The sequence below is a fragment of the Acyrthosiphon pisum genome, chromosome A2, assembly GCF_005508785.2.
Source record: "Acyrthosiphon pisum isolate AL4f chromosome A2, pea_aphid_22Mar2018_4r6ur, whole genome shotgun sequence".
Classification (NCBI taxonomy): domain Eukaryota; kingdom Metazoa; phylum Arthropoda; class Insecta; order Hemiptera; family Aphididae; genus Acyrthosiphon; species Acyrthosiphon pisum.
This window is the reverse complement of record NC_042495.1, coordinates 53,686,527-53,701,091: the sequence shown is the minus strand read 5'-3', so window position 1 is coordinate 53,701,091 and position 14,565 is coordinate 53,686,527. Positions and strand designations below refer to the sequence as shown.

Genomic DNA, 14,565 nt, shown 5'->3' with positions numbered 1-14,565 from the left:
AAAACGTAGGGTATTCTATATCCCATTTTGAAAATCTAATTTGTGATATTAATTTTCCAAAAGTTAGTGACTATCTATTTATACATTTTGTATCATCTCTATATTTTTATTTGACAAACTGAAATTCTCCATCCACTTTATTATATCCTTTTATGTGATTTGTATTCTGCTTCCTGGTTATAGGTTATCATTAGATACCAGCCATCGAGTGTATATTTTCTATTTTGTTTAATTTATTTTAGTTTTAATGAAATACAAGCAGCACTATAGCTTTATTCTTCTCACCCCCCCCCCCCCTATTTGCACCTATGCGTACAGCGTATTTATTTGTATAGAATATAAAAAAGAAAAAGTTATTTTAAGTAAGTACACTAGGTACTAGATACTAGGTACTCATAGTATTCATACAGACATATTATAGTGAGTAAATCACCTCAAAATTACATCCCAAAACACTTTTATTGCTATGAAAATATTAAAATACAAAATTATCAATAATAATATGTAATCATTCATATACATTAAAAAACTTATATTATCAAAAGTTGCAATTTTTTATGATAGTTTTTTTTTATTTATTTAACAAAATAGTATACTTACAATCTGTACTATTTTATACACAATAAGTCAATTTAATATATATCAAGATTAACAACATGAAATCACATGAAGAGTTTTGTGTAAACCATTGTTGAAACTCATTGACTTGGGTTTAATAATGGTTACGTCAAAGGCGTGTTTAAATTCTTCATTCGAGATATAATGATAATCTTTTATCATATTTTTTTAGTGTTCTCTCTTAGTTTACCTTTATATTTATTTGTTACATATTTGTTTATATCTTGATTCAGTGGACATAACATCACCCGTCGTTTTAAAAATGCATTGTATAGTTTTTTCACATACTAATACACAATTAATTGATACAAAATCCATAACAGAGAAAAGGCGCAGTAGTGCAACACTTAATATAAATCCGTTTATTTTTTATGTAATTCTATGACCAGGTAAATTATATTTCAAACCAACTTTATTAACTAACACTTTTAGTTCCATAGAATTATGACAATGCGGGATGTATATAATTCATGAATACTAATGACGATTCTCATGGTTGAAAAATGGGACCAGTGCACTTGGGTATTTATAGTATTAATCCCTATATTATATTCCAGGTATTAACTCTGACATATAATTGAATGACATCTACGATTGGATCTGGTGATTCTCAGAATTTATTGTATGAACATCGTAATGAATAATCTACGCTAGTTACATGGATTTGATATTATGGGTATAATAATATTATTTCCATCATATCGAGAGAACAACTTACTAGTAAACGTCAAATAATAATGAAGTAAATTATTATGCTGCATTGAAGCTCAATTAATTATCCAAAATCTATTCCGATTTTTATATAAAAATAATACCGATGAACATTAAAAAAAAGTAAAAATCATTCATGTTCAGTACAAAATATAATGGTTTGAACGAATAAAATACTGTTGTCTGTATAGAATTCGTACTTCGTAATGACTATACTTATGAAAAATATTCGATAATAGTATAATATAATTAGTATTAAACTATCATAACAACATCGATTACATGACAATAATGTAAATTAAAATATTTTAAAATGGTTCAACAACCACTGAGCAAGTATACTTGAATATATAACGGATATAATATTAAAACAATTAAAATTACAAGTTTTTATTAAGGATAATGAAGAAGATGACATATTAATCAATTGTATAACATAGCTTTTATTATTACACTCAATCGTAGTACCGATTCTCATTAGTCAATTATACATTTTAATAAAACATAATTTCTTACCATTTATGTATATTTTTGAAATTTACTAAATATATTATTATTGTTTGGTAAATCAGTAATACATCGTATCAGACAAAATTGTATGTTAAGTAATTAAAAAAAAAAAAATCGATCTTGTACATCACAAACTATAAAACAATAATATCAGTCAAATATATAATTTGAGAAAGAAAATTTAATAATTTTGGAAGCCTATCTCACATAGGCCCTACTCCCTCCGAAGCTCATCATTTGTTCAAAGTCTGTCTAACTATGATGAATATATCAGAGATCTTAAACAACCCACGGCTCTCTAGATTTGTATCTGAGGCCAGTGAACACATTTTATAAATAACTCGTGTGTATGAACAATTTTTAGTTTTCGACATACCTAGGCAATTGGTAGCCGTTTAAACACTACGACTGCAGCTATGATAAAACGTTATCAGTTATCACTATAAATAAAAAAAACGGTAAAATATTACCTTTTGAAAACTTGTTGAGAATTGCAATAACGTATCAATATTATAATAATATACAGCCAAATACGGACGGAAGATTACAGGACTACAATAAATTATGGTAAGCAGGATGGTGGTGGTACTCACCCATCTGGTTCTCGGAGCTGGGAAACGAAAATCTGGGCAGTGTGACGGCGGTGGACTTGCCCTTGGCGTTTACCGCGTACATGCGCGCCGTGTACAGCACGCCCAGCGCGACCTTGCCCAGCGAAAAGCGCGGTGACGTCCGGTCCGTCATGTTCCGGTATAGCGCCTCGCCGTCCACCTGGCTGTCCAAGTTCTCGGCGAACACCTCCAGCACGAACACCTGCTGCAGGCCACCGTCGTAGCCCGGTTCGCACTGCACGTCAACCGCGCCGTTGGTGTTGTTCCGGACCGTGCAGTTGTGCACCGACTGCGGTTTACCTGCACAGGTGGATACAACACAACATGATATTATTATGGGTAAATTTAAAAAAAAAAAAACGTAAATCATATTAATACAGACTATTACGGGTTTATACTTGAACGGGTAAAAGGTAAATGATGCTATTTAAGAGTAGGTTTTTATTGTTTTTATTTTTTTGACAATTTTGAAGCTTTAATTTATGTATTAATATTAAAAGTACCAGCTATATAATATTATGACAATATGTTAAGACATAACTAATTTTGATGGTATTCGACATTTAAAACAAATGAAAAATAGTCAATACTATTTACAGTATTATTTATTTTTATAAAAATTGGGTATGTCTTAAGAGGATGCTATCCATGCATTTGTTCTATCCGGCTTATACACGTATGACATAGCAAATTATCGTTCACTAGTTTCAATAGTGTGCTGTTAATTTTTTATATTAGAGTGATTTGACCTAATATCAAATTTTTAAGTAATAACATTATATTGGATTTTATTCGATATTTTAATTTTCAAGCGAGATATGAGCATTTTATTTTTTGATATTTCACATAGTACCCACATCATGCTTCAAAATGAAAATTTCAAAACATCGGCAACGCTTAAGCACAGATAATAATGTTCTTACCTAGAAGTTTTATAATAGGTCAATTCACTCTAGTATTAAAACTAACTAACTATTGAAACTAGTGAACGAAAGTTTGCTATGTCGTAAGTGTGGAAGACGGAGACATCAAATGCATGTGTAGAGTCCTCTTAAAAGTGTATACACATAAAGATTATAGACGATCATGTGTTTAACATAATAATATAATATATTAATATTTGAGTAGATGTCATGCTTTACTGAAACAATTATGGTAGACCGCACACCTTATACTATTACTGAATATTATATTTTGTTGCGATTGAGGTTTTGTCACGGTATATAATAATCACGTAGGTATCCACATCGCGTGCCGCGTGGTATTGCTGATGATATCATTTTGGTAATAATAACATAAGGCATCACTTGTCTAATATCGATTCGAACAAAACACAACAATAATAAAAACATGATTTACACAGTTGTAGGTGAAAACCATTTTTTTTGTGTTAGTTAGTAGCAACCCAAATCGACGAAAGCTTAATAATTATAACGGAGAAACAAAATGCTTTTTTAATATATTGGGTAAGGAAAAACGACTTAAATTACATTGTCGGTGTTTTTAATCGATTCGTGTTCCGTGTCGTACACTACAAACTTTTGTTATTAATATTTTACTTTTCCCCATTTATTTTTCATTAAGAAAACTCGAACGGTCCCAGCGACGTAAATAAAAACAAAAACAAATCACCGAATGTTTTTCGTTACAGTAATCAATGACTATGACGTATCACTAGTCACTACCCATATATTATATTATATTATATATATAAATTTATTTTATATATTATATATACATTCATCTACAGCAATTTGTTTTTTTTTTGTCTATCAGTAGGTACCTAACTATTATGTATGGATCATGTTTTTGCTTAAATGTTCTAAACGCAATAGTTGCGTGACTTCACGCATATGATGTTTACTGTAAACGTAACGTTATTACATATTTCTATAATTTTATGTAATAAAAAGTAGGTATAGTATAAAAATTAATTCGAATCTGAGTAAAACTTCTTTCCTTTAAACGAAACTCAAAAAAGTAAAGAGTATCTTGGTTCTGCGTAGGCAGCTCGAGAAATTAATATTGTATTTAAAGGTAAGTCTTGTCATCGTGTTCCGCTTGAAAAAGCGAAATCAGAGTAAATGGGGCTGGCATTTTATGTATACATATATATATTTTTAATAGCAAACAATTTATCGTCTCATAATATATTATGATTGTGACATAAATTGTATGTTCATAATATTATATTATATTATATATTTAATTTATTAAAATGTTTATACTAAGGATAATAGCCCTTTACAAAATATAAGACAGATATTATAATGTTGGATCAAGTATTTATTAAAATTAGGACAATTTTTTTTAATTATTAATATTATAAGTTACTAGGATTGTTTTAATTTTCATAGCCTTCATACATCTATCGAATCAAAAATCATATACCTAATGGCTGTTGTCTTTATACACGAAGTCAAATAACCCAACAACTTTACTAATCGTTTTAATATCGATTTTGATAGGTCAGCATTTTTATAAAAATTTTCTGCTAAATAATTTACAGTAAAAAGAAGGAGTTAATGCCATTTGAAAAACAGAAGTTTGTATATAGTAAGAAAACTTCTTAAATAGTATAAAATAATTTCAAGAATTTGAAAGTACGGTTAAATATTATATTAAAAAATTCCAAAATTCAAATTTTGAATAACCGTATTACTGAGGAAGAAAAAATGGGGGTTAACATGCCTGGTATGTAATCACGCTGAATTTATTTACATAATTTATTGTTACTGTATAAACTGTTTTTTTTTTTTTCATATATTATGTCCACAATAATAAGCAATATTGTATGATATTATATAATATATTGTTAATTTAAAACATTTATAATGTTTACCTACAAGTTGTGCAAAATAAATAATAAATGACTGGGTTATAATTATTTTGCAGTCTTATAGTAGACAAGTACCTTTATTATCAAGTAATTTTTTTTATAATCGTTAAAATGTATTTATTTGTCATTGTATTAGAGTTATTAGACATTTCAGAAATACATTATAACAATTTTGTGATAGGCAACAATATAATTTAATTTATCAATATCGTAAAAATATTACCCATATCATATCTAAAAATATTGAACTCGTTAAACAATATTGTCTATTCAATTGTAAAATAATTGTTATTGAATATAACGGCAAACAAGAAAATTACATTAAAGAGGGACAGGAATGACTAAAAAAAAAATCCTTTGAAAAGGTTAATTTATGTTTTCATTTTTCATTTTCAATCGATATAACTTATATTTTTAAAAAAATATCAGAAATCTAAAATAAAAATTAACACAAAATTAAATATTCAAATATCCAAATATAAAAACAACATTGATGAGTTCGAGACCATTGATAGTCAAGTGCAAAAATGCATAAAATAATTCAAATATACGAAATAATAATAAATGATTATCGATATTGTTGCTCATCGCTATATGCATGGTTATAATGTTGGCAGTTGGCATTTTGGGGAAAGACAGCAACTATTTAATAAGAAAAAAATGTTATTACATTATATTATAAACAATAAATATAGATATATACACGATATGAAACAATATTATAGAAATTGTACAGAAATTCTTTAGATGACGTGGTTTGGTATAGTATACTTTTTGAGTTATTTTCGTATATTTTTATATACCTACTAAAAATATGAGAAAATTCTAAAAAGCAGTTTAAACCCTGATTACTATTTATTTGCTCAACAGTTGAACAATTATTTAAGTTCAATATTTCTCATATTTTCAAAACCTAAACTTGTAACTATACCGACGTTTGAAAACCATGTGTAAATCGGTATTTTATAGCCACTCTCTAAGAAATTGTCTTAGGAGGACTCTACCCATGCATTTGTTGTCTCCGTCTTACACACTTACGACATAGCAAATTTTCGTTCACTATTTTAAATAGTATGCTGTTATCTTTGATATTAGAGTGAATTTTTTTATTATAAAATTTTTAGATAATAACATTATCTGTGCTTAAGCGTTGGCTTTTATTCGATATTTTAATTTTCAAGCATATAATATTTTCACACATTTACTCGTAAATGAAAAAAAGTAAGTATATCTTAATTCTAATAACAATATATATATATATATATTATATATATATTCTTGTCAACATTTCAGAAAATTCAATGTGCTTCGGTATTTGTTCGCCTAAACTATTTATTTACCAATATAATAAAATATTTCAAGACATATAAAATAGATCGGAGTGCTTACCGGCGGCGACCATTTGAAATAGGCAGGGCACGGACTGGTGGCCAACCCCGTTCATTGCCCAACACGACAGCGTGCCGTAGTCTAGGTCGGCGACAGGTGTGTACCTGAGCACGCTGGCCGTGCCATTGGATATGTACCGTTCTGGTCCGATCTCGATCGTCTCTCCCGAGTTGTTGAACTTCCACCGAAATCCCTTGGCTGGAGGGTCAGCGTCCACCTCGCAAGGCACGTCCATGCTCTCGCCTCTGGACGCGCCGATCACCATCACCCGGTCCGTTCTGCAGCCCGGTGCATCTGTGGAAGTGTGATCAAAAATAAACATTGTGATTCGTATACGATATTATAATTAATATTGTGTAATATTATAGTGTCCATGTTTATACGACGTACTATATTAAATTGTACGATAAAATAACAAGGAAAATATCTGCACACTCAAAAGTCTCAGAGGTTTGGTGAGCATAGTAATAATTATATGATACCTAGTTACATTATTGACTGGTTAAAAGAAAAACTGACCGACGTGGTATATACTATACGTGCAGGATAGCCGGAAGTTTAAGCTTTCGAATACACAAGCCCTATAGTGTTCCTCTGGCTATTTTAAAATGAGATATTATTTTAATTTTCGGGACATGACGTGATGTTTACTCGCAGGCCACAAGAATACCAACAATTAGAGGCCAAATGTGTTTTTTGAAGTGCAAGCGACTAGCGAGTCAAACACTTGGCGGGATAATGGTTATATGCCCAACGTGTCATGATAATGCCCTGATTCCTTACTATATTGTGGGTTATCATAGTTTTTAAATTTCTATACAAAAGATGCGAGTTAACGTGAGTCATTATTTCTCTCCTTCAGATTGTTTAGGTTCTGAAGTGTTTTCCTGAAAAATGGCAAAGGTGCCCATTACCAGTTGACGTGTGATTATCAGACCAAAAACAGCGTGGTTTCTTTTTATAATCAAAGATATCAGAGCTCTGTATAGTTTGCATACACTTCAAACAATGTAGGTATAAGATATAAATTTGATTCATACAGTATGAATCACAATACCGTAAAATTAAATGTGAGTTTTATTTGTTCACACATTTAAGCTATTTAATGATAACATTATTATAATATTTAGACTTAAATGTTAGGAAGTGCTTTTTCTAAACTACAGTAAAGTACAACTTCCAATATTTTAGAATTTTTTGAAATATGTATGATAAATTATATACCACGTTGTTATTTTGATATTTAGTATTAAGTATAGGTACTATCTAAAATTGATTTTGGTCACATTAGTATGATATAATATATAATAAATTAGGTAAGTACCAACGTTTTTTTGTTTCATTAAGATCAATTAAGGAACACTAATTGTCTTTTACAATTTACTCTACGATTTACTGTCTCTATGACTTTTTTTTTATTATTTACTTTAGCTGATTTTTTGTGGTTTTTTAAAGCATATATTTTAGAATTTATAAGTACATATTAAATTGGCCTATATTATGTTTGGACATATAGATTAAAACAGTAGATACTCATGGCAAAGTAGTTTTAGATTTTCTTGCAGACTCTTTAAATATTTTTGTTTTTTTACCGTGGTGGATCCAACATCTCTTCTCTTTTAACAATCATTGACAATTCATGCGAGTTTTATTCTAATATCATTAAATTTTTATTAATTATAAAAATAATGTTAAAATTTAATTTTTTTTTAATTGGATATTTTTCTCAATATATTGATTATTTGACCCTAGATTTTATAACCATTGAATATTTTGACTTTGGACGTTTTAAAGGTAGCTGATAATATTAATTTGTCTTTTAAATATTTTTCCCAATACCGTTTGTATAAAACTGTAGTTTTTGTTCAGAAATTTCAAACCAAAATCACTGCAGTCATTTGGAATACCGTAAACTACAACGCCATTCGATTTTGTGTCAACCACGATTTTATTTTTGTGAACGCACTTACGTTTCCACATTTCTCCAAACAGCAAAATACGAACTTCACGAGAATATGTTGATGAAGGTACGGCGCTATTGTGAAATAAACGTATACGCATGTATTATAATATACATATATTTATAAGGCTACGGATTGGAATTTAATTAGGGTGTATTTGTTTTATGTACACCCAATCCGCTGGTGAGTGCGTAGATTCACATTCACGTTTTATGACGCCAATATTAAGTCAATATTATTTCAATCTCGTAACTGCTCAAATTACAATTTATTATTATTTGACACATATTACTTGATGCTATTGCATTTCGTATTAGTGTCAATATTATAATACATACATATTATACAGAATGATTTACGAAACATGTTCATCCACATTTTTTCATTGGATAATGAATTTATTCAAGTACTGATGTTTAGAATTTCTACGAATAAATATTATGTACCTATATTACGTTAACATAGTTTCAAATATTTAGATATTTGCCATTTAAGAAGTGTCCTGTGGTGATACAAACTTCTTTTTTTTAAACGAGAATCTCGGTTTTCCTGTAAATTGTTAAGTGGGTGACTTTCTTGAAAATGTGAATGTACCTTAATCGAAATTAAAACAATTACCTTGTTTATGAGTTATTATAATTATTAAAGGTCTCATAGATCATATTATTACTATCCAATAGGTTTAGATGATGTGGGGATCGGGGATGATGATGATTTTACAATTAAAATATTTAATATTAATCTATCAAAATTCAACATTTTGTAATAATTATTTGTAAATATTGTCAGAGTATAATAAATACTAAATCTTATATTAGATACATATTCAATTTCATATTTTAATTTGTTGGTTTCTATTGGATAAAAATAATTGTGTTTAGTTATTACTTATTAGTAATTGTGTGTACTCGTTATTATATGTTATAAATAATCTAAATAATTTAAAACATTCCTATAGATATAATATATAATATATTTATAACAAAATTGTAAACTTAAGTACCTAATTTATATCTTTGTCATTATTTCTATACTTTCTTTTTGTTATTTTTGTTAAAATTATAATTTGTATATAGAGTGTTATCTCTTAGAAAATAACTAGCTACCTTCAACTCAAGCTTTGCTTAAAGAAGGTAGCTAAACCAAATTGTTTTTCAGTATACTTGTACTTGTATTTATATTATTAAGTAAATGGTTTCAATCTATAAAAAAAAAAATAGTCTTTAATTAATGTACTTAAACATTCCATAAATAGAATTGGAATAAATTCATTATTAAATGAGAAAATGAGGACTAGCATGCTCGGTGAATCGTGCTCTGTATTATACAGTAACAATATTGTTTAGTATAAACGTTTTTAAATATCATACAACATTTCAGTTAAAAACTAAAACAAATTATGATAGGTACCTACTATATTATTATAACATACAACAATGCAAAAACAAAAAAGTAAAAATATAGGTTTAAAAAATACAACATAGAATGACAGAAATGACGTAAATACTTTTTAAAGTTCACGAAAAACATTTTGTAGCGACTGACTCTGACTGGTGTTCGTTATTTTTGCTTAAACTATATTTCCGGAAAACTGTTTTTGGTGCAAAAATAAAATGTTGGAGACTTTGACTCGCAATACTTACTTAAACACAATAATATATTAGTGTCTTACAGTAATGTATTTATAAGGCAAACCGAGGCAATCATTTTATAATAATATAGAAAATACAAAATACAATATTTTACAAATGTAATCCAGATGGTAAAACGCTACGAACAGAAAAAAGTCATATTACACAGTAAGACTAACGTTATTAACGTTATTAACGTTAATAACCATCGTTATTTCTTAAGCAGCTAAAAAATTGATTTCGGGTTATACTACAATAATAATATGTAGGTACCTACTGAGATATTATTTTTTATAGTTTATACTGATGTACAATCCGGGGTATTAAAACAATACAAGGTTTGTTTTATCTGTATTATATTATGAACCAGGCAAGTTAAAATCTGAGCATTGCTCCCGTGCATTTACATGTTCACAATAATAAAATATAGTGATAATATGATAAAGTGAACGACTGCACCGAAGTTGATGTTATAATATTATTTCAATTAAATCGTGACCACCACTGAACGTGAAGTTTGCAAATATTAGATTTTAACATATGCTGTGTACAGATATTTTATTTTTCTAACAGATTTTGAAAGATCATCGTTTTCGTTGTTATGCGATCACAATTATTAACAAAAACATATTTATGTTTCATAGATTTTTCTTGTAGAGGAAAAATATCGAGTAACGCCGTGCTATGGTTTTTTAAACAACAATTCCGCCGAATATTTACCGCGTTTTTATACGGACAGGACCGTTATTATTCGCGTTGGTAAAAAAAGCTGACTATATTTTGTGTTTTAACAACAAAAAATACTCGTAATGGCAATAAATCATTAACACTTTTTTTCACAATCGATCATACGTCGGAAAACAGTACTCCAATCTGTTTTATGTATACATAATATTGTGTAATAGTATATTATTATAATATAATATTATTGAATCGCGTAAAAATTTGATGCGTGCTTTTACCAACCTATATTATAATATGCGTGAGTTTGTGTGTGTGTGATTCCACGCGAGGGTGTTTAATACCAATTTTAAACGCCTAAGTAATAGTAGTAATATTAAACATTAAATAACATTAAATATAATAAACGATTTTTTTTTTGCTATTATAGCGCATAATATGTTATATACAGAGTGTTCATTTTTTAGTAGTATCAATGCTCAATAACCTCAATGCACATAATTTTTGACCACGTCGTTACACAAAGAAACCCCAGGAGAATTAAAAAAAAGGTTTCGGACGAGTGTAAATTATTAGTATTATTATTATAGTGCACGGGTGGGATAGATACCTAAGTCATGAACACAATACACTGCAAACAATTAAGTGTATTTATTTTATTCCGGTCATAAAGCAACGGTCGCGTGGTACATTAAATTGAAACCTTAAAGTAAAATAAAATAAAAACAAATAAACACCAATGGCATGATAAATGTCATTCCACGAGTTGGATAACACTATCTATTAGAAATAACGGTTTCAGTCTTTTTTTTACTAACTATAATCATTATTACCTATTTTTAATTATTATTATAATGTGACATTTTTTTTTTTTGAACTTTAGCCCGGCGACTAAGGCTATTTGCTCTGTTGTTAAGCAAACACGTGTATGTGTGGCAAGATTTTGTAGTAAACCCAAAAGCTATAGTATTGTTTTAAATAAAATAATATAGAATAAATAAATTATACATACAGTATAATTTATTTGTAGTAATGTAGGTATTAATACGGAATATAAAGTAAGCGTAAATAACAGGAAACGTAGGCCAAAGGCGAAAACAACAAGTTGTTATAGCTAGTCACACATTAATGAAATTCAGCAATATTAGGGATGTATTAATACCCACAGCTATAATATGATATTAATCATGTAGATATTATACATTTAGTATAATTTATAATAGGTAATGTAGGCATATAACGGGAAGTGTAGATCAGAGGTGAAAACAACAAGTTGTTTTACCTAATGCAATTCGACATTACTAGGGAAGTAATATTAGAATATAGCTATCACGCCACTAGTACGTCATTGTCAGAACCCACATAAATACGGGTAGAGCGCCTACTATTACTTAGAAGATAGTCAGCCCTCGTCGTAGGTCTAACAAGCTTACGACAGTGCTTATAATTATTGTGTATTTGAATTTGTAATAATAAATTGTTAAATTATTGTTATCTTTAAAAAGTCTAAAAAGTGTTTATAATTATCACCTATCTTTCTCATCAACGACTCAAGACAACGACGAACGTGCGACGTCGTTAAATAATTATTGTATTAGTGTTCAACGTGTCCTGCACGGCGATCACTACAATTTTTACTACTACGAACCCCGGGTGGTCACCCATCAGGGAGCTAGTAGCAACGAGCGTTACTTACTCTCATGTCACATTTCGCGACTGGTAGCAGCCAAAACGCCGCGCCAATGTAACATTATATTTTATAACTGAATGATATTGGAACCTAAACCCAAATTGAAATGTCTTAATAATTTTTTGATAACCTAAAAATAATTGTGTCTATCCGAATATTTCAATCAATTTCAATCAATACTTTTCAAAAATAATAAACAATATTCATAGATTTTCTTTTGAATTGTTTATTATCATTATTTTAAAACGACTCCGGTACTCACTTAATCTCTTATTCTATATTATTATATTCAAGGATTTATTTTACTATCGTATCGCGTAAATTGTGTAAGATTTTGTATTAACTTTATACTATAAAGTCATATTATTATTATGCGTACACATTTCTTTTTTAAGATTTTATCGTAGTAATGGAATGATATTTTACCATTTTCAGATGAGCATCGTTGCAATATCACCGAGAGGGCTACTCCCCGCACACATACACACACACACACACTGAGTATCTTGTATACATCGACGTTATATTCATACGACGACAAGAGATAGAGTGCGAGAGAGAAAAGAATCGTTTCGGTACGGAGATATTATTATATAGTCGGTGGCCGCAACCGTTTTATAATATTATGGTAATAATATTATATTACGTTTGTACGTTTTTCATTCCAAACATTCGACCCGTATAGGCTTCTCCCCACCCTTTGTTACACACACGAGTATGAGAAAACGCATTTACATAATATCGTCTCTCTCTCTCACACACACTTTTTTCATCCATCTGATTTCTAACACGATGTACGCCACACGCTCACATACGCCGACAGTCACTGCTCGTGAAATGCGTGAATATAGCAAAATCCACGTTCGTGTATAGGTAGATACTCGATATTATTGTATAAGTACAGTAGTCGTTTTACGACTGCAAGGCCGGTGCCTCAAAGAACACTATTGCGATACAGGTGTGAGACGGGGTTCATTTTGCGCGTAGGTATGTTGGCACGTAAACACTACAGAGCCGACCGCAGAAATGTCCGTCCTTAATTGATGGATGGGACCCCTTCCGAAAACGATTCATTATTTCACACACACATTGGTCGAGCCACGTCCACGGAGTCGTAGACGCGTTATTGGAAAATCCTAGCTCGCTCGCGTACAATATGTCTTATGTGGTAGGTACGCCGACGACCGGATATTGCAGCGTTCCCCGGAAGAAAAAAAACCCGATAAATGTCGTACATGTAAACATTGTGTGCGAATTATAAAATAATATGTATTGCGAGTTGTTTTTCGGTCAACTGATGACCGGCGTTCGATTTCCGGTTGGAGGAGGTAAGTATTCGTCAGGCAAAAACAAAATAGGCAAACCACGAGGCGAGTGTTCAAGGTGTGATCACATTGCAGCGCGTGAAACTCCTGTGAAGAAAAAACTCCACGACCCAAATTAACCTCAGTAACACATTATGCCGTCATAGGGCAAGCTGGTATAACTGAGACGGTATAACAATAATGTAAATAATAATTTTTGCTCACAAACTTAGTAAAATTGACCACACGATTTTCATCATAAGCACTTAATTAATCAATAGATACCCAAATATAATCGTCAGGTTATAGTGTTATACAATAATAATATTAATGTACATGGACAATTGTTTGTAATATTATCTTATCACAGGTCTCGTTGACATTAATATAATAATTTCACAACTATTACCACAACTGGCATATATTATAATATACGAACCTGGTCCCTCAGCTTTATTTAGGCGTTATCAGCAATCGTAGTATATTGCAAATATCCCTGACACCACACATTTTCTTATTTTATATAGTACCCTACGTGGCTACGTTACATTCTCAGTCGGTTACTCATTGTGAATTATAATGGTATTCCATTATGTCATTGTATAACTTTGACGCGGTCC

At 30.0% G+C, this 14,565-nt stretch overlaps 1 protein-coding gene across 1 annotated transcript in view; it reads right to left on the bottom strand.

The window, feature by feature from the left end:
• The window catches only part of LOC100168093 (hemicentin-1), a 197,407-nt gene that overhangs the window by 15,503 nt on the left and 167,339 nt on the right, over positions 1 to 14,565 (bottom strand). Inside the window, exons 8-9 of the mRNA XM_029490229.1 lie at positions 6,679 to 6,972; positions 2,433 to 2,750 (exon numbers count right to left, since the gene is read on the bottom strand). Of these exons, the coding sequence (XP_029346089.1) occupies positions 2,433 to 2,750; positions 6,679 to 6,972 (612 nt within the window). The remainder of the gene's footprint in view (positions 1 to 2,432; positions 2,751 to 6,678; positions 6,973 to 14,565) is intronic.